The 22,923-nt window shown below is 32.4% G+C and overlaps 2 protein-coding genes across 3 annotated transcripts; one reads left to right on the top strand and one right to left on the bottom strand.

Annotated features, from left to right (window-relative positions):
- Positions 1 to 2,318: 2,318 nt before the first annotated feature.
- Positions 2,319 to 15,056, bottom strand: LOC139511231 (protein SET-like). 2 transcript variants are annotated; one of them, XM_071297813.1, is made up of 8 exons: positions 14,903 to 15,056; positions 10,843 to 11,024; positions 8,180 to 8,302; positions 7,527 to 7,640; positions 6,584 to 6,751; positions 5,578 to 5,605; positions 4,850 to 4,923; positions 2,909 to 4,368 (listed from the first exon to the last, which is right to left on the bottom strand). In XM_071297813.1, exons 1-8 carry the CDS (start codon positions 14,997 to 14,999, stop codon positions 4,318 to 4,320), a joined length of 837 nt encoding a protein of 278 aa, XP_071153914.1. In that variant the 5' UTR covers positions 15,000 to 15,056; the 3' UTR covers positions 2,909 to 4,317. The 2 variants fall into 2 exon arrangements, 1 of the variants encoding a protein (XP_071153914.1); XR_011661989.1 differs by lacking the exons at positions 2,909 to 4,368; positions 4,850 to 4,923 and adding an exon at positions 2,319 to 2,437 and having other exon boundaries at positions 5,408 to 5,605.
- Positions 15,057 to 18,860: 3,804 nt separating this feature from the next.
- Positions 18,861 to 19,892, top strand: LOC139510407 (uncharacterized). The gene has a single exon (XM_071296989.1). The coding sequence runs from the start codon at positions 18,861 to 18,863 to the stop codon at positions 19,890 to 19,892; it is 1,032 nt and encodes a 343-aa protein (XP_071153090.1).
- The last annotated feature ends 3,031 nt before the right edge of the window (positions 19,893 to 22,923 follow it).

The raw sequence follows: 22,923 nt of genomic DNA, 5'->3' as shown, positions 1-22,923 counted from the left end.
CACCCTGAGGCGCAGCCCAATGGGTGTATGAATTTTCAACAACGGTGTAATATTCCGTACACCCCTGATTACACCAAGATAACGAATTTATTACTTAGGAACAATTTAAACCAGGATGTAAAATTGAACATTGGTAATGAAAAATTTCCAGTGCAACTTCGATGTTGCTGCACGTTGTCAAATTTATACTTTTTTTTCTTTATTCTGGGGAAAATTTAGAAAAATTTGTGTTCTTTTGAATTTTCGGGTAAAAAAAAATATATATAATTTTTTTTTTTTATTATTTTCATTTTGATTTTTGTCCTCAAATTTATCTATTTTTTATTTTTGACATATTTTTTTTTTACATTTTATTTTTTTTTATTTCGGCAATTTTTTTTATGGTTGTCAGACAAAGCGGCTTAACTCGGTTCTATTTTGTCAGGCGGTCAAAATCAAAACAATGAACGCGAATTTAGTGAATTTTTCGTGCTTTCGTGAGTTTATTCTTCTTGAAATAGTGACATTTTAATTTTACGTGGGAACCTAAAGTTCAATGACTACACATACAAGGTTTGGACTTGCTTATTCTTTGGAAATTCAAGTTTCATATTTCACCCCGGCAACCTGTTTTTGTAATGACCTTGTAAGCCAATTTTCAACACGAAGTTTGCAAATTTGACGTTTCAGCCATTTTAGCCTGTATTTTACACTGCAATGTTAAAAGCCTCTCGCTTCGATTTTTAAAATAGCTCAGGAACCTGTATTTTTGCAACAACAGTCATTATGTTTCGTTTAAATGGTGTATAGTGTTGTGTCAAGGATTTGTATAGTAAGACTATACAAATCCTTGGTTGTGTATATTCATTTTCTGCCCCGGCAACCTGTCTATCACTTAAATTAAAATTAAAACAGACATTTTTTCAAAATTCCCTATCATTTTAATGTAATTTCCGTGACCCGTATCCGATTTCTTTAGTATAATATTCAAATAAGCAAAGTGGCGTTGATTTCTGGATATGTGACCATTTATCATTTGTATATTTCTATGCATTGACTTTGTGTGCGATTATGTCCCGTGCACGTTTACTCCATATTCCTATATTTTCTGTTAAAGGGATGAACACGACTTAAAGCAAGTTTAACCCTTCAATGTAAAAGGTCATATGACAATACATTGATGTTTTTTTTTCAAATGATTTGATACCGATAAATTGGTGGTCTTACTTTTATTTAAACCAAACCAGCTATCTAGTTTCATCTACACAAAAAGGGTCAGTTTTGTATTCTTTGATATCAAGTTCAATTCTCCATGCAAAAATGACAATTTTTTTTCTGTGTCCAGTAGCATCGTATATTCTTAAAATATTTTCTCGCACAATGTCTGGACATCGGTGGACATGCAACATTGCAGAACCACACGTTTACAAATGAAAATCAACACTCAGACTGTAGTCATAAAGTAGGACAATAAATGAACGAAAGACAAACCCGGGACACAGAAGTTTTGCCAACTTTTTACTCAAGACTTTCTTTTTAGGCAGACAACTTACTTGTGGTAAGACATCCCAGTACTAGTAATTGGTCAAAAAAGAGCACCGTAAAGAAATAATATCAAGCTTCAACAGGTACAATTTGAATAGGAAACTAATTAACCTTTTTGTGTTTATTTGCACCAAAAAATAGTCAGAAATCAGTAAACTTTCATCCATTATGTTTAGTTTTACTTCTTTTACTTGACCATGTACCAGGGAGTCCTACTAAGGAAGATTTGAAATAAAAAAAATAAGTCACAGGATTAATTAGAACAAGCATTCTGAGAGTATTGCATGGCAATACATCTACTGGTTAAAAATTCATTGTACCTTATCAAAATGCCAACTTGATATATAACTTGTCATGGTGTAAACTTTATATCTAATATTGGGTCAATATCTTCAAGAATGACGAAATAAGGTGTGGTAAACTGATTATTTCAGTGAATTTTCTACATCCAGGGACTATATTTCTGCACAAAATCATCAGGTCGGGACAAATTCAAACTTGATTTGTAACTTGAGAGGATAAAACTATATTACTAATTATCAAATCAATATTTTCAAGCATGACGAAAAAGACTGAGGAAAACTGATTATTTCAGTGAATTTTGAAGGGGTTCAAGAACCATTACTCTGCACAAAATCATCAGACCTGAACTTGATCTGTAACTTTTCATGATAAAACTATAAACCAATTATCAAATAAATCTCTTCAAGCATGACGAATATAAATGCAGAAAACTGATCATTTGAGTGAATTTTCCAAGTCCAAGGACCATAACAGTGCATAAAATCATCAGACCAGAACAAAATTTGATCTGTAAATTGCCATGATTAAACAATACACCATATATCAAATCAATATCTTAAAGTACAAAGAAAAAAGTGTGGAAAACTGATTTGCTGGACGTCGTGCAAACCTAAAATCCCCTTTGACTTCATCAATAGGGGACTCAAAAAGTCCATTGACATGAAATTACTACATTCAGTTACATATTGGTTTCATTTCCATAATTATTTCATCAATTAAATTATTATTTAATTCATGATTACCAAATAGCATTCGATATAAAAAGACTTTTGGCTTTCTACTAAGATCTTTACATATTGATCATAGGGGCTCTGTGTCTTTTTTTGTTTGTATGGATTATTTAAATGGATTAAGCTGATATATTAGGCTCTTTTGTTACTTTCTGAGTCATTTGGTCTCTGTGGAGGGTTGTCTCATTGGCAATCATAGCACATCTTCTTTTTTATTTTTTATATTCATATGCCTTATATAGAAGCATTGCATTTATAATATTCATTGTTTCAAAGCAAGAAACCAGTTCTTGTCAATTCTCAACAGTACAAATAAACAAAGTGGTTCTTATGTATATAAACTCAAAAAATGTTGTTTCCAGAATTTATATTTGGACCTGAAATATTCATCAATATCATGCTATCAGTTTACAGAAATACTTCAAAATGCTATTTTTTTTGTAAGCATAAATGCACATTCCACATTGGAGAGTTACATTTCAAATACAACTTGTTTTTACCCATGTTACAGTAAAAGTCAACAAAGTAATTTAATTTTTAACAACCTGGATTTCCATCTGTTTTTGGTTGTTATTTTCAGTTACAAAAGTATTACAGTAAGTTAACTACATACAAACCATTTAACATATGTTTATCGATACCTGATTAAATAATGGTTTGTACAAATTAAAATGATCAACAATACAGTACAATATTTCCAATGCCTTGTTTGTAGTTTGTTATCACCCATAGGTAAGTTCTTATCTATAATCTCCCTTTACTGTTAAATTTATTTTTGGAATATTTTTTTAAATCCCCTATTTGACATGACCCTTATGTTTTCAAATCTCGAGCTATTTCTGGCTGCATGTATATTCTTGAAGGCAGTTTTTTAGGATTCTGGCACTATGCCCTTTCAAAATTAACTGAATATTATTGTCAAATTAGTGTTCTTTGGTAAAATTTCAATGGAAGGTTAAACTTTCCATTTTTTACCCTTATACTTGATATTCATTTAGAAAATGATATGATATCTTACTGAAATAACAATTCCATGCAATCATGATTATTATCAAAAATGTATATTTCAGATTTCAAAGCAAAATATATTTTTTAACAATATAAACCCTACTTTGCATTAGGCAAACGTTAAAAAACAAATCAAAAACATGCTTAAAGTTTCATTGGTCAAGCTGGTTTTGCAATGAAGACAACGCTTTATTAAAATGACTAAATAGAACTAAAATTTCCTTATTTAATAAATCTAATGCAAATTTTTGACCTATGAACATGACCAAGAGACATGATTATGGTGATGGATAAACTAATAGTTGTATGTTACTATGGTAATTTAAGAATTGTAAAAGAGACACTTGTATTGATGAACTATTTCTTAAAAAAAAGTACCGTAATCATTCTTTAACATTTATAAAATAAGGCGGAATTGAAACATGATAAATAACTTCTGCAACCTTATGATATGATATATAATGTAAAAATCAGAAGTAGTTATTATTTCTTGTTGTTCCGTAAGATTTTGAAGATGTTCTATAAACCAATCCCATGATCTTGGAGAACTTCCATCACACAACATGATGAATGGACTTATTTCACAATGTATACTAAAATGAACTAAAACATTTCGTAAAAATGTAAACCATCATAATTTAATGGACACAATGATTGTTTGGTCTCTGTAGTCTCTTTAATGTGATATGACAGATGACAACGACTGGTGGGTGATGAATGACAAAATGACAACAACTACATTCGGAACTCCTCATCCTTCATCCTCTCCCTCATCTTCTCCACCTTCATCATCCTCACCATCCTGTAAAATAACAATTTTGTCATGAAACCCAACAATGAAAAACATGTTTATTTCTTTAAGTGTAATATTTCGAAAACTGTTTGCATTAGAATACATATTTAACCCTTTAACATTCCATATGTGCCTGTCCCAAGTCAGGAGCTTGTAATTCAGTAGTTCCTGTTTGTTGTATATAATCTTTTTCTATCATTGTTTTGTACATAAATCACTTGTTAGTTTTCTTGTTCAAGTTGTATTACATTTATATTTATTTCAGGGTCAATAATAACTGTCTATGTGGTATGAGTTTTGTTGATTGTTGAAGGTGACCTTAGTTACTATTATCATTATCATTTAGAGTTTTTAAAACCAAGATATTGATCTGAATGAACTATTGAACATTATAATTGTAATGTTACTTTTCTTTGTACTTTTATATCTAACCAATTTTAGATTTCAGAAATGTGAATATTTACAATAGTTTGTATTAAATATAACTCACATCATCTTCTCCCTCAAAATCATCTTCATCTCCCTCCTCTTCGTCCATTAATCCTTCTTCATCTAAATCATCGTCTGAAATACAATGAAAGTACAGTTTCGCATCAGGACACTAAAAACAATGGTACACACTACAAAAACAGCTTGAACATAACAGCTAGGTCAGTAAAAGTAACTAAATTAGTAAACAGGAAAACAAATATTATCATTGTTTGTAAATATGTAGCAATCTGGCAATCTTCTGAAACTTGCATGCACCAGCTGAAGCACGCCTCTGGATGCAGAATTTTACTCCCTGTGTTGAAGACCCATTGGTGGCCTTCAAACTTTTTCTGCTCTTGGGTCAGGTTGTCTCTTTATCACATTCACCATTTCCACTCTCATTTTTTTTATTTTAATTGTTAAACTTCATTCATAAAACTGTAGCTTTTTTGGTTTCACAATCAACTTCCTTTCCTTTTTTGACAGAAGCTGGAGAATTAAAAATATTTCAAAATTTGAAATGTGAAAATTTTAACAAACCCTGTTTTCAAGTATGCCCTAATCATCAGCTATTAACATCATCTAATTCATCACATAAAAACACAATTTATGAATCAATGTCCTTTAAAATTTCCAATGTGATTTTTGTAGTATTAATGCTTTATTTTGCCCTATAACCAGAGTAGCTCTGGGATAAAAAGTAACCAAAAGGATAAAACCAAATTTCCTATGTAACACTGTACTTACCACCACCGTCCTCCTCTATTTCTGAAGCCTGAAAAATACAATAATATTGGTTTACAATCATTTTTTTCTCCTTTATTTCCACTGTGAATTTGAATGTTCCTTTTTTGGTACATAGAAGTTTGAGATGCAAGATTGAAGAAAAGCTTCATATTCTGATAATCTAACCAAACAAATCTTTATGCAACATTATGTGTTATTTAAATTGTAGGTCACTTTAGTACAGTAGAGGGCATTCCCTTAAGTTCAGTCAACCAGAACAAAATGCAAACATGATATGTTAATTGGTTTTCAAAAATAGTTAACCAAAAAACATCTAATATCCATACATATAAGAAAAGTCTGGAAATCTGGGTAACACTTTACAAAGTGGCAAGAGCATAAAAAGTCCCTTATCAATCTAAAATGTAACTGAAGTTGCACTTTGTGTATACAACTGACTTTGAACTGTTTCACATACCATATCTTTTTTAGGAAAACATAATATTTAGAGATTTGTGTTTTGTATATCTACTGGCTCTCAGATATGATCTGTTTCATTTCATTGAGATATGTGAATGCAACCAGTAAAAATACACATGGAAATCGGAAGACCTACAGTGAAGGGAAGAGCATATCAACTTTTCTTTCTACAATATGCCTTTTTCTTCTAAACTTCATAGTAAAAATGTTAGTTTTAGCTGTAAATGGAGTTTCAGAAATGCAAGCTGAAGGATGAAAGGGAAGTGCTAACCAAATAATATTGTAATAGATTAGGCCAGATCTCATCTTTGATAACTTCCCCTAACTCCTCAGCACCATGAAGGGAGAGGGGAAAGTACTTACCAAATAGTATTGTAATGGATTAGGCCAGACATCATCTTTGATAACTTCCCCTTACTCATCAGCACCATGAGGGGAGAGGGGAAGGGACTTACCAAATAGTATTGTGATGGATTAGGCCAGCTATCATCTTTGATAACTTCCCCTTACTCATCAGCACCATGAAGGGAGAGGGGAAGGTACTTACCAAATAGTATTGTAATGGATTAGGCCAGATATCATCTTTGATAACTTCCCCTAACTCATCAGCACCAGCATCACCATGATCACTAAACCAACAGAAAAATGATTCTTGTTCTTCTAAATTCCTTTTTCTGCCACCTTTACTTGGTGTACTTGATTTCTTTGTGAGATCCTGAAAAACATGCAATTAGTGTAATTTAATACTTTGTTATTAAAAGCTATACATCATTTCAATTACAATAACGGTGAGATTTGAAATAAAAGCAGTTATTTTCAGCAAGTTTAGATGAAAGTGTTTATCTTCTGTAAAAATATAACTCTTTACATTCTTTCTTTAACTGCAATATCATGCTACTCGTTTCTTAAAAAAGAAAATACAGATAGAAAAAAGAAATTATTGAAGCTTGTCATTCTCAAGCTTTTTTTTGAAAGTTGTTTTTTTCATGGAATAAATGGAAAGGTACCAACTAGAAATAAGTACAAGTCACCATGAAAGATAATGAAACCCCTGTTTAACCTGATTTACAAGGACACCTCTGTTGACCCATTTCTCAAACCCAACTGAATTTCAAGTTAATAAAGAGCCTATGTATATACATGTACCCTGGCAGCATTTGAACCCTTAGGTTGCTGAAAAGTTAAGTGATGCAATGCTTTTTAGTATTCAATAGAATTCATGAGTGAAGAAAAAGGGTTTTTCCAGAAAAAGATGTATGGAGGTGGGGTTGGAAGACAGTTTTCTCAACCCAGCCATCCATAAATTTTTTATTCATTATTTCATATAATTTTTATGAAGGCTATAGATCAGTCTAAAATATACACCATCCATCAAATTTTAATAGAAGTGCATATGAACCCTATCCCCTAATTCAATTTATTATGCAAAAGCCCTGATTTAAAAGCGAACAAGCAAATTTCTAGATACAAACATGTTATTATAATTATACCTTTCCAGCTTTCCATTTTATTGGAGTTGATTTTGATGAAGGTTCACCTGTGTCATTTAAATGGAACTCTTTTGATATTACTTCGTTTTCAAAGTACTGATTACTGTCAAAGTGCTACAAAATATGATAATTCATAAGTTATACAATGCTCAAAGTTACATATCAACACATATGAATTTCTTCTTTTAAGAATCATAAATAAATATCCATGTACTATGTTCTTTATTCTTTTCCATGCTTCTCAATTTTATGTCTTCAGAAATTTTAACAAGTGTTTGATTGAGAACCATTCAAAACCTTTTGATTTTAATATCAGGTTCAGTGAATTCATTATGAGAATATATGATGAAGTTGATTTTCTTGCATAATAAATATTACATAAGTGTTTATTTGATATAATTTTTTTATCTAGGGTTTGATGTGTGATTCTATTCTGTAGAATTTTCTTTTTTCTTTGGTCAATTATGCAAAATTTTGACTTTGTAACAATATTTGCATTAATTTTGCATTGTTCAACTTTGTTTAATACAATATTGCAAAGCAGGTAAGGTAATAAAACAACTGTAAAAAAAACATTGTTTGGGAGTGATACATATTCAAAACTTCCCCCCATCCCCTAAATCAGTGGAGTAACACCAGCTATATATACTTACAAAGTTAATTTTGTAACCTGACTTTATATCTTCAAATTCTTGTACTTCTACTTTGGTTAAAAACTGTAGTGCTTCCTCATCCTCTTCATTCAGCAGTGCTGAAACTTGGGGATGATTTACAAACTAGTCAGGGTTAAGGAAATAATAAAAAATTAATATAAATATTCAGTGAAAATCAATATACAGTAAAACCTGTATAAACCGGCCGGCTACGGGACCATGAAAAAGGGCCGGTTTGGACAGTGAGCCGGTTTATTCAGGTTTCTGTTTTGACCGGAAGTTAATGACTTGTGACGTCCGACATTTTGCATGAAAAAATTATCTCTGATTGTAAATTATATCTGATAAATTAAAATACTTTCACTTCGTTTTTCATTGTTTGTATTTGCATCATAATGCTCGCGTTGTTTGGATTGTAAGACGAGAGTTTCGATTTACTCCCATGATCAATAAATTGAAATGTTGGAATGGCCGATTAAAAAGCCAGAATATTATCAAACGTTGTCATCACTTTCGAAACATTGTCGTACAGTGTACAATATCCATTGATTGTTGTCATCCGGGTGTTTTTCATTATCAAGGTCATTTGTTTAGGGGTTCACAACAAGGAACCAAGGATTTCGAAATTACGATGTGAACTTTTTACTTCGCGATTTTAATTTGTTTATCCAAGTTAAAACGTAAGTTCAATCCGAGATATATATTCGGTGTGTCTTTTCGTTTAATTGACACGTTTATAATGTTTTAATAAATAATACAGCTCACTACTGTACGATTGTAGGTTCACAGTTTGACACCTGACTAATTGATTATCACGAAAAGTTATATTGTATCAACAAATATGTTTTGATTGCATATCGATCATTGAAATTAATTAGACAAACCGGTTTTGACAGGTAATAATTAATGTAATTAAGAGTATTGGGACTTCATAATAAGACCGGAATTCGGAATACACAGGGTCCGGTTTACAAAGGGTATTTTAACAAAGACTTTGAATGGAAAAATATGGGACTTTCATTTTCGGCCGGAATGGACAGGAAACCGGTTTATTCAGGGTCCGGTTTAATCAGGTTTGACTGTATACAAATTATCTATACTCCAACAGGTATCTCCATGGATGAAAATTGAACGATGGAGGAACTTACACCATCACAAACTGTGTCTAAGCTGTACAGTGTAGTGTGATCGAAAGTATTTCATCCCTTCATGTAAGGAATGGTGAACATGCTTATTTAAATTATATATTTATTTGAATTTTCATTATAGAAGTATCAATATTTTCATTAATTGCCATTTGTACATGTAGCCATTCAAATACCAAGTTTTCATGGACCCCGCTTTAGTCGAGAATGACCAAAAGCTGTCATGAAGGTCCCTATGTAGTTTTCTTGTTATTTTTGGTAATTGTTATGGGGCTTAAAAATCATGTGGAGCTTATTTTTCACGAATTCTGTCAAATTCAGAAGACATGAACCCATTACCGGTATGGCTGATTTGCAGCAACAACAAAACAATTTGTACAGGTATTGTAAAAGGTTGAAGAGATTTGTAAAGCAAACTTTGACAAACGAAAAGGTTTTTAATGACTTTATCTGGCAAATTGATGCTGTGCAACAAGCATCTTTCTGGAGTCTGAATATAAACCGGAAACAATTTTGATTGTCAACTGCGAAATGAATTGGAATTACGATACAGAATTTCTTCACAGTAAATATTTTAGTTTTTACTTTTTAACTTTTAAAGTAATTCTATATTATTGTTACAGCAGTACTGGACCTACTTGCGATGAAATAATATTAATATTTTACATCATTAAAAAATGGGGATGCTGGTTGCGTAAGTGAATACAAAACCATGTGTTTGACTTGTTAAACTGTTTTCTTTGTAACTGGATTATTAATTTATTCATTTAATCTAAATTGTCATAAGCATTTGCTAAAACTTAGTTGAATAATTCGTTAAATGAATCGACTATCTTCAGATAGTTATAGTATGTTGGTTTGTTGATCTGCTTGTACAAGCTCAGGTACAAGTGATTAGCGATCTTAATCCAGATATCCCTCAGGTGTTAGAACTGTACTGGATTATAATATAAAAAAAGCCTAGGAGTTCTGCAATTACATGCATTTGATTATAATTGCTAAAAAAAAATGGTGTCGGGCTATAAAAAACAATAAGTTTTGAATGATGGCGGAAGAAAAATTTATCGATGGCGAAGCACCATCATTAAATAGGCCATGGAGATCCCTGCTCCAAAGAGTCTACTTTTTACCTAGTGCCTTACTGATGGCATTCTAAACAGTCAAACTACCATTTCAACAACTTGTGAACACAGAACGTAAAGAATTCAAAATTCTAACTTGCTACTTTTACCCATAAAATCACAGTAGTGCTGAAAGTGGTGTTAAACACTTATCACTCAATCTGATGACAAAGTAAAGTTACATACATGTACATGTATATCATCTGACTATTTTTGATTACCTCTTGTAAGGAAATTTAGAAGCAATGCTACATGTATATTAATAGCAACTTAATGTATTGTAGCTTTTATTGGTCAACATGTTTGGCGATTAGATGAGCCTCCACAAAACATTTTGTTTTAATTCGATATACAATTTAAGTTTATAATGTATAAATATAAATATTTTAAAGGATACAGCTGTCACCCAGAAATTTGGAATTTTTGCAATGAGGTCAGATCTCTTCTGAAAGTATGGTTGTCGTAGTTTATTGTACTTTTGTTCTACTTTAAGAATCTCTTCACTGGCTTGTTCATTCAATCTGTCTATTTCATTCTGTACTTCATCTATCTGCTCGATAGCTTCTTGCTGTTCTTTGTCTACAATCAGAAAATCAAAGAATAAACTAAGGATACATGTATACAATGTATATATACACACATGTTTATGTAGATGAACGTTATTGTAATAAATTACCCCATGGGCCCTTTAATTTGAATAAAAATGTCTTTTCTTATTAGAACAAAAACCCATGCAATACTTAGTTCCACACAGCCCATACCTGCAAGTCTTTTTCCAAATATCTGTCCTAGTATCTTCAATGGTTTATTTATGCAGGGTTCTCACTTAGACGGGTCCACAAGTTTTAGACTCGTGAAAATCTGTCTGAACCCACCATTTTCAAAGCATATTAGTTTATACATTGACTGAACACATGTACACATTTAAGTTAAATCTGAATTTATTGTCATTTCATTGCTCTTTTATATCATGACTTAACGTTTCAATGATAAATTTAATTGCAATAATTTTTTTCAAAATGCCCAATAATATAAATGTTTTACAAAGAAAAATATATATTTACAAAAACAGGGTTTGCGCTGGCGGGTGTCATTTTCGCATTGTGGCGATTAAAATCATTATTTGAGAAAGAATTATATAGATCGAATTATTATTTTATCCATCTGGTTTATTTTATTTCGGGTTTTCTGACTTAACCTGACAATACTCAGAATTTACCTTGAACTCATTAAGATTTTGACAGAAATTCAGCTGATTGCATTGTATAGCTGTTGGCAACAAAGGACTTATTAATAAAGGTATCGATTGTATTGTTTGACAAAATTATATGGTTAAATGGTATCCTCACATGTCACATAAAGAATTTTTTAACCGGTTTGTGACGCACGTGTTTGAAGCATGTCTCCTATCCTTCTTTTATTAACGATGTTTGACACGCTATTTAGAAAGAAATATGACGTTTTTAATGCAATACATGGATAACAAGTTTACTTCAGGTAAATTTTATCCAGTTCTAATGAAGTAACAACTGATTTAGCCCAAAGTTAGAATGATTTGATGTACAATTGAGTAACAAGTAAAATGAAGTTCCTGAAGTTATAAAAATTGTTTTAAAATGTCAATAGAATAAAAAATCAATGCTTTAACCTCTTTTCTATTCTAAAGAAATTAAATGGTTTATGCCTGAAATTTTTTACTTTTAAATGAAAAATTGCTGCTTTATAGACAGTAGACTTGGTAAAAATCGAATATTGTCAATGACTAAAGCAAGTTTTGTACACAACAGGGAGACTTGTTTTAGCTTTTGAGTGTCGGACAAAGCAAAGTGACAGATGGGAAATCAACTTTTAAGCCCTAGTTGCCTGGTAGCAGCACCCTGTTTTTCTTCATTTCACGATTAGTTATCAGTCCTATGCCATTATGCTGAAGTTACAAAATAAGTGTTTAATTCATTAAAAAATTAGAGGCTCTTAAGAGCTTGTGTCGCTCACCTAGGTCTATGTGCATATTAAACAAAGGATACAGATGGATGGTCTATGTGCATATTAAACAAAGGATACAGGTGGATTATGACAAAATTATGTTTTGTTGATGGTGACGTGTTTGTAGATCTTACTTTACTGAAAATTTTTGCTACTTACAACTTAAATAACGTCACAACTAAAATCCCTAAAAACAGAACCAAAATCGGAAACGTTACGGTATTTCCGTTTCTTTTTTTAACCGTTATATTTAAGTGACAAATTTCATAACCTAAAAATGATTTAAAAGTTGCAGGTAAGTTAATATTGATCATTATAAATTTATGGATATCGGTGTGTACTTCCAAGATGGCGACCAAGGAAATCGTATTGAATGAATAATGAATAAAAGAAAGATTGCATACAATCCCTCAATGTGTTCATCTTAGACCACCAAAGTGGAGCCCTCACGTCACGTCAAGGCAATGAACAATGTGAGGGTGGGCCTTTTTAAAATAAAATAGGGAATAGTAAACTGTTTAAATTAGTTTTTGTTTTAATTTTAGTTATTAAAAAAAATATCATCTTTATCACATTATTATATTTTTAATTTAGAAATGGATGTTAACCAAGCCCCTTTAAAACTATAAAATTACAACTACTAAGATATCCTGCACAAGGCACGGGCTTATCTGTTATAGTCCGCGAAAATACTTTTAGAATTTATTGTAAAAAACTTATAACTACTCAGGGAGCTACCATTTAATTTTTATGGGGGGGGGGGGGGGGGGGGCTAGGATGAAATTTGGAAAAAATAGGCAGGACAGGAGTTTTGAGTAAAAAAAAAAGGCAGGATGAGACACTTGCAAAAAAAAAAAAGTCAGGACGACAATTTAAGTAAAAAAAGTCAGGATAAACTGAAAAAAAAAGAAGGTAGGACAGAACAGAGTGAAAAATAAAAAGGCAGGACAGAGATTACAGCTAAAAAAAAATGCAGGACAAAATTTTTCATCCTAGCCCCCCCCCCCATAAAAATCAAATGGTAGCTCCCTAAGATATCCTGCACAAGGCACGGGCTTATCTGTCATAGTCCGCGAAAATACTTTATTTAGAATTTATTGTAAAAAATTTATAACAACTAAGATATCCTGCACAAGGCACGGGCTTATCTGTCATAGTCCGCGAAAATAATTTATTTAGAATTTATTGTAAAAAATTTATAACTATTAAATATCCTGCACAAGGCACAGGCTTATCTGTCATCAGTAGTCCGCGAAAATACTTTATTTAGAATTTATTGTAAAAAATTTATAACTATTAAAATATCCTGCACAAGGCACGGGCTTATCTGTCATTCAGAAGCTTTGTTTTTATTAAAACAATCAAGTATAATAATTTTTTGATTAAATTTAAATTGAATATGTGAAAATTCCTAATTACATTTTATTTAATGTTGAGTAAATTGTTATGAAAAGTAATTAGTGATTGGAGTAATTGCATTGCTTTGATGTACTGGTTAAATTTTCAAATCCTTTCTGAAAAACAATTATTAGACAATTCTCTGTATATACAGTAAATTATTTAATACTATATTTTCATAGCGTTTTCCTTTGAAGGCATATGCAATCTTTCTTTTATTCATTCAATACGATTTCCTTGGTCGCCATCTTGGAAGTACACACCGATATCCATAAATTTATAATGATCAATATTAACAAAATGATTAACTTACCTGCAACTTGTAAATCATTTTTAGGTTATAAAATACTTCTTTTATAATTTTATTCAATAATATATCTTTAAAAGTCACTCAAATGTGTTAATATTGATATTTGAAGAGTTATTCGGTCATTACATGTGTTATTCGGATAATAACAGTGTTATTCGGTCATTCGAGGTACCTATTTACAGGTAATGCCTGCCTCATAGGAGTATTCAAGATAATTACAAAAAAGCAAAATTTCCTTAAAAATTACCAATTGGGGGGCAGCAACCCTTCAAGCAGTTGATTAATTCATCTGAAAATAGTAGAAAGAGGACTTACTATTACATATTCCAGTGGCACTGTGAATATGCATAGGTAGGAACAGAATTTTAAATGTGATCTTTGTAATGAATGTCAATTTTAGTTTTTATTCTGGTGTATTTACTGTGTACACCGGAAGTTATAATAAGCACGTGTTTTTTTTTAAATGTCGGTCCATAAACTTATTTTAAATTTGCCACTAGATACAATGAGATACCTTTATATCAATCATTTAAACAGAGCATTTTAAGTTATAAATATTATTCAAATGACAACAACTACGACTTAATGTTTAAACTGTTGAATCAAGGGAATAAATGGAAATACAAACAAAAGAAACATCCATTCTGCACATGGCCGGTCGAAGTTACAGCCGATGCAGTAGAACTCTGAACAATTGGTGCATTCAAATTCTACTAAACGCGGACCGTATACTGCAGATTTGCTCTGGAATTACCAATGTCTTTACCTGCTTGTTCATCTGCAGCTTCGTGGTTGTTTTTTCCCTCCGGCTTGGTGACTTTAGCAGGAGTCGCCATTTTGCTTGCTTTCAAAAGATTGCGCATGTGCGGTTTATGACGGAAGTTGATGTGCGCGCCAAAACCTTCAAGTGAAGGATAACATGCATCTATTATGCAGAAAATAATGTTTAGACTAAATGCCATTTAAAAATCTATTAGTAAAGATTACAATATAAAAAAATCAATTAAGTAAAATAAATGGAAATGATATAAGGATTGTATTTTTTTTGTTGTAATTAAGTTTATCTTTTGTTTTGTACTTTTACCGAAGTTATCGAAATAATTTAAGAAACGAACGTATAAGGTAGACACAATCAAATCAAATAAAATTTATTTATTGTTGATACATGTGTATTGCAAACAAAGTAACACAAGCTCTAGTGAGCTTTTAAAATCGGAATTATAATACATTACACAATAGCAGAATGACATGGAAACAAACACCACAATTAGACATTTAACTGTGGCAGTTAGGATTATTATGTCATTATTATTTCCCTTGTTTTAAACTATAAATTTCATATTCCTTTATTTGATGAATTAGATGAAGCTTATTCAGTACATATTTGTTAAATAACATAGCTTTTGCTATTTAAATTCATTGGTTAAAGATATTTATTTATATTGTAAAGTTTAATATTTGCACCGTCGCAAAAACCTTTCGGATTACCTTCTGTGAGAAACTTATATATTTTATATAATAGGTTTAAGATTAATATGTTTTTATATGAAGAGTCTCTTGCCGACCGTTCAAGGGCTGTATAGCCAGTCAAGGTCGTTAAAAACTTCCATATATATGTAGAGGCCTCTGAGGACTGACTTGCAGTCCAACCAAGAAAAGCCGGAGCTTACCAACCATCGCATTAACTACATGCCTCCATAGTACGGGTTAATTTGAAGTCATTGAATGCTCCATGTCTAATCACCTTTGGCTCTACATGATACAAGTTGTACATTGTTGAATAAATTATATATTGTTTTCAGTTTTTGGTTTTCATTTGCTTAGATATATTATAGCGCATCACATTTAGCATCCATCGTCTCCGTTACATCAGTTTACAAACTAGAATTAGCTGTGGTCCGCATCCCCGAATTTTCAGCAAAATTGTTCCTGCTACATAACATACATTTTTAAAATTGAGAATGGAAATGGGGAATGTGTCAAAGAGACAACAACCCGCCCAAATAAAAAACAACACCAGAGGGTCACCAACAGGTCTTCAATGTAGCGAGAAATTCCCGCACCCGGAGGCGTCCTTCAGCTGGCCCCTAAACAAATATATACTAGTCCAGTGATAATGAACGCCATACTAATTTCCAAATTGTACACAAGAAACTAAAATTAAAATAATACAAGACTAACAAAGGCCAGAGGCTCCTGACTTGGGACAGGCGCAAAAATGCGGCGGGGTTTAACATGTTTGTGAGATCTCAACCCTCCCCCTATACCTCTAACCAATGTAGTAAAGTAAACGCATAACAATACGCACATTAAAATTCAGTTCAAGAGAAATCCGAGTCTGATGTCAGAAGATGTAACCAAAGAAAATAAACAAAATGACAATAATACATAAATAACAACAGACTACTAGCAGTTAACTGACATGCCAGCTTCAGACTTCAACTAAACTGACTGAAAGATTATGATTTCATCATATGAACATCAGGCACAATCCTTCCCGTTAGGGGTTTAGTATCATACCATCATAACATATATGAGAAGAACATAACCCGTGTCATGCTAACCCGTGTCGTGTTAAGCATGCATTTATGGGGAGGGTAGGAGGGGTCCTGATTCCTAATCCCGGGCTTAAATACTAGAAATCCCAAGGTCCCAATATTTGGTAAATTTAAATCCCGACATCCCGAAATTCAAAAAAAAAAAAAAAAAAGAATTCCCGGATCCCGAAAGAGGCAAACCCGAAATCCCGAGCTTAAAAACATCCGATCCCGGAGTCCCGATAAAGGTCCTATCCCCCCTCATTTATATAATAATACATATATCAATTTAATACCGCACATAAGCAAAATAAAATAATTCTGTTGATGCAGATAAATTATAAAATCAAAGCAAACTAATTAAGCATAAAAGATAATAAAAACAGAAAAACACCAAGCTAAGCTCAAATCTTAAATCACTGTTATTTCATGCATTACGGAGGTTGGCATGAACTGCCATTCCAGGTATGTATTAAAACGGAAAAAGAGTAGTGCATGTGGTCCGATCCTAATATGCCTCATTTGGTCGCAGTCTTATATTTGACTGCTCCATAGGAAGAGCACATCCAGCCATTTAAAAAGGGTTTTCAAAACTCCAAGAGAAAAAGGGTGTCAGCTAGGTGTGTGTTCTGTGGGACAACCATATGTCCACATTCAAATGTATCAATCGTCAAAAAAAGGGACTGCTTCTAATCACTGGATCCGTCACTGCATAGGCTTATATGGTAAACGGCTGCCCTCTGGTGATTTAAAAAAATTAATAAAATTGCTACATACATGACATATAGAACTTGAACAAGTTTCATATACATATATATCATGAATGTAGAAGTTGTGAAATTTTGATTTAAAAGAAAAAAAGTAGTGCTACAGATACCTTGCTTATCATTTTGATTTATGTTTACTGTAGACGATCTGGAGTCTAGTGGACTAAATACTTGCTAGCCTCTCACAAATATTGCTGCACAACGCCAAGTTAATTGTATGATGAAACTTCACATGATTCTACTATTTTATTTTATTTCATTTTGTCTATATGGAGTGTCCATCTATGCAACCAACAACTGGGGCTGCATTTGCTGGCTCTTGTGTCATAAGCAAGCTCAGTTTGATCCAGCTTTCCAAAACATGTGCTATGCTTTATTTGTTTGTCCAAGTTAGTGGTCATACTGTTGCTACATGTAACTATGGTAACTGGATTGAGTAGGTTTTTTATTCAATGTTCTATCTAGAAAGGCTAAGGGGACCGTTTTATGGTTGAATACAACCACACGTTGTGTCTCTAATATTTTAAACATGTGTAATATATATAGGGGGTTGAATCCGCGTTTCCGGAAATACTGTTCAGTCCGTATATGATTTTGTTATATACATGTATGTAATCGTAATCACATGTACTGTCTCTTTTTCGTTTGCAAGTGCCATTAAAGGACGTAATTTTATTAGCTGTTGATATTTTGCCTCTCGCACCCCCATACAGGATCATTACATGGCGGAGGACCCTAAATATAATTTCAAAGGACTTTATTTGTGTAAAAGTGAACTGAAACCATGTGAACTGACATTTTTTTTTTCCATAATTTTCACTGAAATGGGAAAAACACGTGGGTGGTCAAATTTTTTTCTGTGCCCGATATACTGAAAATAGACAGTTTTTCATTTCATTGACAATAATTTTGTATGTGTGTCCGAATTATTAGAAATAACATTTTCATTTAGTGACAATATATTAAATGTACTTTACAATTTCCCTATGAGTTTATCGAAGGTGAACAAGCAAATTCGGATCGAACCAAGGTTGAATTCTTTGCTAAGGCCGGAATTGTCGCATACCGTACGCCAGATTCGCCGTTTCAAGTGTGGCAAATCGACATTTTTGGACCAATAAATCCAATATCTCCAACAGGAAATCAATATGTTTGCACGGCGATTGACCTTTTTAGTAAGTTTGTATTTGCCGAGGCTATTCCTACCGCCGATACTATTACAGTGTCTGAAGTTTTATTCAGGATGGTTTCGCAGTTTGGTGTATTTGATACTATAATCAGCGATCAAGGCTCCGAATTCATCAGTAAATGTTTCAAAGAAGTTTGCCGGTTACTAGACATAAATCATGAATGCACCCCGAGTTTTGCACATCACTGTCTGGGTGCGTGCGAACGTTCGCATAGAACTTTAGCCGAACGCATGACTCCATACATTGCAGATGGTAAGAACTGGCAAGATTTATTACCTTGTATTCTTTTCTCAATGAACAATACCGTTAACGCCAGTCTAGGATATTCTCCATTTGAGATAGTTTACGGCAGGAGGCCTAATTTTCCATTAACCGGACATTTTAGACAGGATATAAACACGCTTCCAAACGATTGTCATGAATATGTTCAAAATTTGTGCGCAAGATTAGAAATAATTCGATCAGAAGTGAAAGAACATGCATTAACTTCTCAAATAAAAATGGTGGAACGTGTAAATGACAGTTTGAACCCTCTACAGTACGCAGAACATGATTATGTTTATCTCAGCAAAAATCCTACAGGACAGGGACAAAAACTGAAATACCGTTATGCTGGGCCATATATCATTCATAAAATTCACAGTCCTCATATGATAGTTTTGAAGGACCCAGATTCACAAAAATGCCTTCCGAATCCTATTCACATTAATCGGATAAAACCGGCGTACGTGCGTCAACCAAATCCTGCACAATACTTCATGGATCAAGTTGAAACAAAAATGCATGTAAATACAACCACGGACCACAATACTGCATCGGACTTCTCTGAAACAAGTGAATTATCGAATACGACAGTGTCACATTCTGAAATAAATGACAATGATTCAAATGATACAGAGAACGACACAGGAAAAATTTTGATGAATAACAATTCAAACAATGCGACAGACGAACAAATAAAAAAGTGCAAAGGGAAAAGTATTCAGTCCCCAATCCGGAAATCAACCCGATTAAAAAAGAAACCAGCTCGTTTTGAAGATGAAAGTTTTACCGATCCAGGAGACAAAACTGTTTCGAGTGATGAAAATCGTTTTTACAAAGTTAAACGAATACTTGCTAGGAAAATTGTGGACGGAACAATGAGTTATTTAGTTCATTTTATTGGAGAACCGGCTCAAAATGCCCGTTGGCTAAAGGAGTCCGATTTTGACAAGAAAACCCGTGATTTAATAAACAACCGACCACCTCCACAAATTCTTTAAGTCGTTTTGTGTCCGTGAGGTTTACCTCATGATACACCGTTTTTTAATGTTTTATTCAGACGTGAGCGTTTAATTTTATAGAATGCTCATATTGTACATATTTGTTGTAAAATTCAAGACAATTGCCAATGCTTGACGAGGATGTTTATTTTGAACCTTTTTGTCCGTGAGATTTATCTCATGACAATTTATTAATCTGTGTACAGCGATGTTTTTCTTGAACTTATTGTCCGTGAGATTTATCTCATGACAATGCCCTTTGATGATGGTACAACGATTTTTTCTGGCGAACTTTTCATGTTTTTGTCCGTGGGATTTATCTCATGACAATCCGTTACTATGATGTCAGATGAAATTCAGTATAGAGCGGAGCCCTATTTCAATGTTATTCAATAAGATTTTTTTTTTTAAATATACGGACATTAGTTTGTTTGCATATATAATATACATGTACATGGAAACTGATTATTAACTGCTTAAGATTGTTTTTGCATATGTTGATATTACTTATCTTTTTGAAATACTTGAACAATTCGTATTATGTATGTTTAATTTGCTTGATTTTTTCTATTATTCTGAGGAAAATAATGAACGATTGTTGATTTTGCGTATACATGACATTATGCTAAACACATTTTTATACATGTAGATTTTTATTTCAATTTCATTCACATGAGTATCAAGTTTGAATTATCTAGTCATTAATATTTGATTTATTTAATTTTGTAACATAATAGCAGAAAGTTGGTACTGCGTTTTCAGATTTGTAATTCAATAATTATTTTCTATGAAGAATGCCGAATTTTGTATGTTTATATTGAACATCGATCTTTACTATTTTTGAAATATGTTGATGAGATCGTATGAATATGGTTCATTTTGTATTTAGTGGATTTTTAAGGAAACATGATAGTGATATGCAGTTTCATTAGCGAGCAAATTAAGGAAAATGTAGAGAGAATGCTTTTTTTTTGCATGGTATAAAGACGGAAATCTGTAGTTAACGTCCTTTTGGAACTTTTATAAGGAGTGTATTATCTAGGATCTATGTTAGTGATATCGAGATACTTTCATAAATAATCCCCGTGAATTGTATCTTTCTGATATGTTTTATCTGTTAGCAATTTTATATTTTTTATGAGAGTGTGTGTGCGTAAATGGGTTTGGTGCACCATGATTCTGTGAGAGACAGTTGATATATTTTTTGAAACTTGCAACTTATGAAATGTGATCATTATAGGACATCTTCACAATATTGTAAGAGTTAGGGGCTCTGTTGAATTTATTACTCAATGATACATGTATCACGAAACAATTTCGGATCTGTAAAAATATATTTAACTACTAACTTTCAAAAGTTGAGATTTCGCAACGTCAGATAATTGTAATTTTTCATGCTGTGTTTTGAGATGGTATATGAGTTGGTGCATATATATTGTAAAGCGAATTCAACCCTGAGCAAAATTTACATTTTTCTTTTGTCGGGGGGATGTTATATATATAGGGGGTTGAATCCGCGTTTCCGGAAATACTGTTCAGTCCGTATATGATTTTGTTATATACATGTATGTAATCGTAATCACATGTACTGTCTCTTTTTCGTTTGCAAGTGCCATTAAAGGACGTAATTTTATTAGCTGTTGATATTTTGCCTCTCGCACCCCCATACAGGATTATTACACATGTTAAAATAAACTTTAAATTGTGTTTCGGTTTTAAAATGAAAGACGTTTGTGTATACCTTCATATAGGAATTAAGAGCCTTAACTCTTGTGAAAAAAAATCGGACCTGGATTAGCCCACGAGAGCTTGTCATATTGTATCAACATATAATGAAAGATATATGTATAAACTTGCCAGCTATTATTGAAGGTCGTATATTGCTTTACATATTTTTATTCGCTTTCTGTGCCGCTTTTGTGTCTTCGAGTTGTGATCTCATTAATACGAATACCCACTTATTACACACTGAAGACATCTCTAAAGTTGTTAAAGACTATAAACAATTTTGTAAACAGTCCACTCAGTGCAAGAAAACTTCAAGTTGCTGGATTTTGTCGAATCCTTGCATTCGCACGAATGACCGAGGAATCAATACACTATATAAAGGAATGCAGACGAAACTTAATTATATGCTGCATATGTTTAGATTTGCAATTTCTTCAAATAAAACAGAGTACAAGAATCAGATGTGTAGGTTCTAAAATAAAGGGCAAAAAAAAAAGAAAAAAAAAGAAAGATAGTAACAATATTGGAACAGGTTCTTTTCAAAGAAATCGTTTTATGTTTGCTGTAAAGTATTGCCTTTTGAGTCATGCGTGCATGTCTGTAGCAAACGTTATGATTTTTATTCATTTTTGGTTTGCATTATACGTTTCCGAGGTTTGAACATTGTTGAACAAATATTGAAAATTGTCAAGTTTATTATCACGGTGTTATAGATAATACCCTAGTCTGTTTACAGAGCCAACTTCTCCCATCGACTTGAAACAATCATACGAAATATTTGTTTATTGGCCGTAAAAGTTATGAAATATATTATAATTCTTAATTAAATAGCAAAATATTGACTGATTATTCGTATTTGAACATGACCATATTTATTTTATTTTGTTTTGGTTACTTCCCTTATATCACGATAACTAGAATGTAAAGATTTAAACAAGCTCTAATAATTTGTCGAAGAGAAAAAGGGGTTTCAAAAGTCAATTAAAAAGAATAAAAAGTAATTAATAACAGTTATTTACCTAAACCAATTGTATGTCAAACATTTAACTGCATCATATATATACGTAAAAGCCCGTCACCGTGGTTTTCCGTGGTGAATTTACTTTTTCAGCAGTTGAAATTATGCTTATTTATTCAATATCCAATTCACATAGAAAACCCTACTAAAATTCTATTAATATGGAATAAAATGTTGCAGTTATTCCCAAGTTTATTCAATCCGACAAGTCCAGACGCTACTTATTTTATATGCCCAGTGCTAAAGGTTGAAGTCTTGTAATTGACTGCGCCTTAGGCTTACATG

This window comes from Mytilus edulis, chromosome 2 (genome assembly GCF_963676685.1).
Source record: "Mytilus edulis chromosome 2, xbMytEdul2.2, whole genome shotgun sequence".
In the NCBI taxonomy this organism is placed as follows: Eukaryota; Metazoa; Mollusca; class Bivalvia; order Mytilida; family Mytilidae; genus Mytilus; species Mytilus edulis.
This window is presented reverse-complemented; position numbering and strand designations above follow the sequence as displayed.

What these genes read in the sequence shown, in the direction of transcription:
- LOC139510407 (XM_071296989.1), top strand. Translation starts at nt 18,861, where the DNA reads ATGACTCCATACATTGCAGATGGTAAGAACTGGCAAGATTTATTACCT.
- LOC139511231 (XM_071297813.1), bottom strand. Translation starts at nt 14,999, where the DNA reads ATGCGCAATCTTTTGAAAGCAAGCAAAATGGCGACTCCTGCTAAAGTC. An exon ending in TAAAATGGAAAGCTGGAAAG is followed by an intron (nt 6,752 to 7,526) that starts GTATAATTATAA and finishes CATGTTTTTCAG; the next exon opens with GATCTCACAAAGAAATCAAG. An exon ending in ATCCATTACAATACTATTTG is followed by an intron (nt 5,606 to 6,583) that starts GTAAGTACCTTC and finishes TGTATTTTTCAG; the next exon opens with GCTTCAGAAATAGAGGAGGA.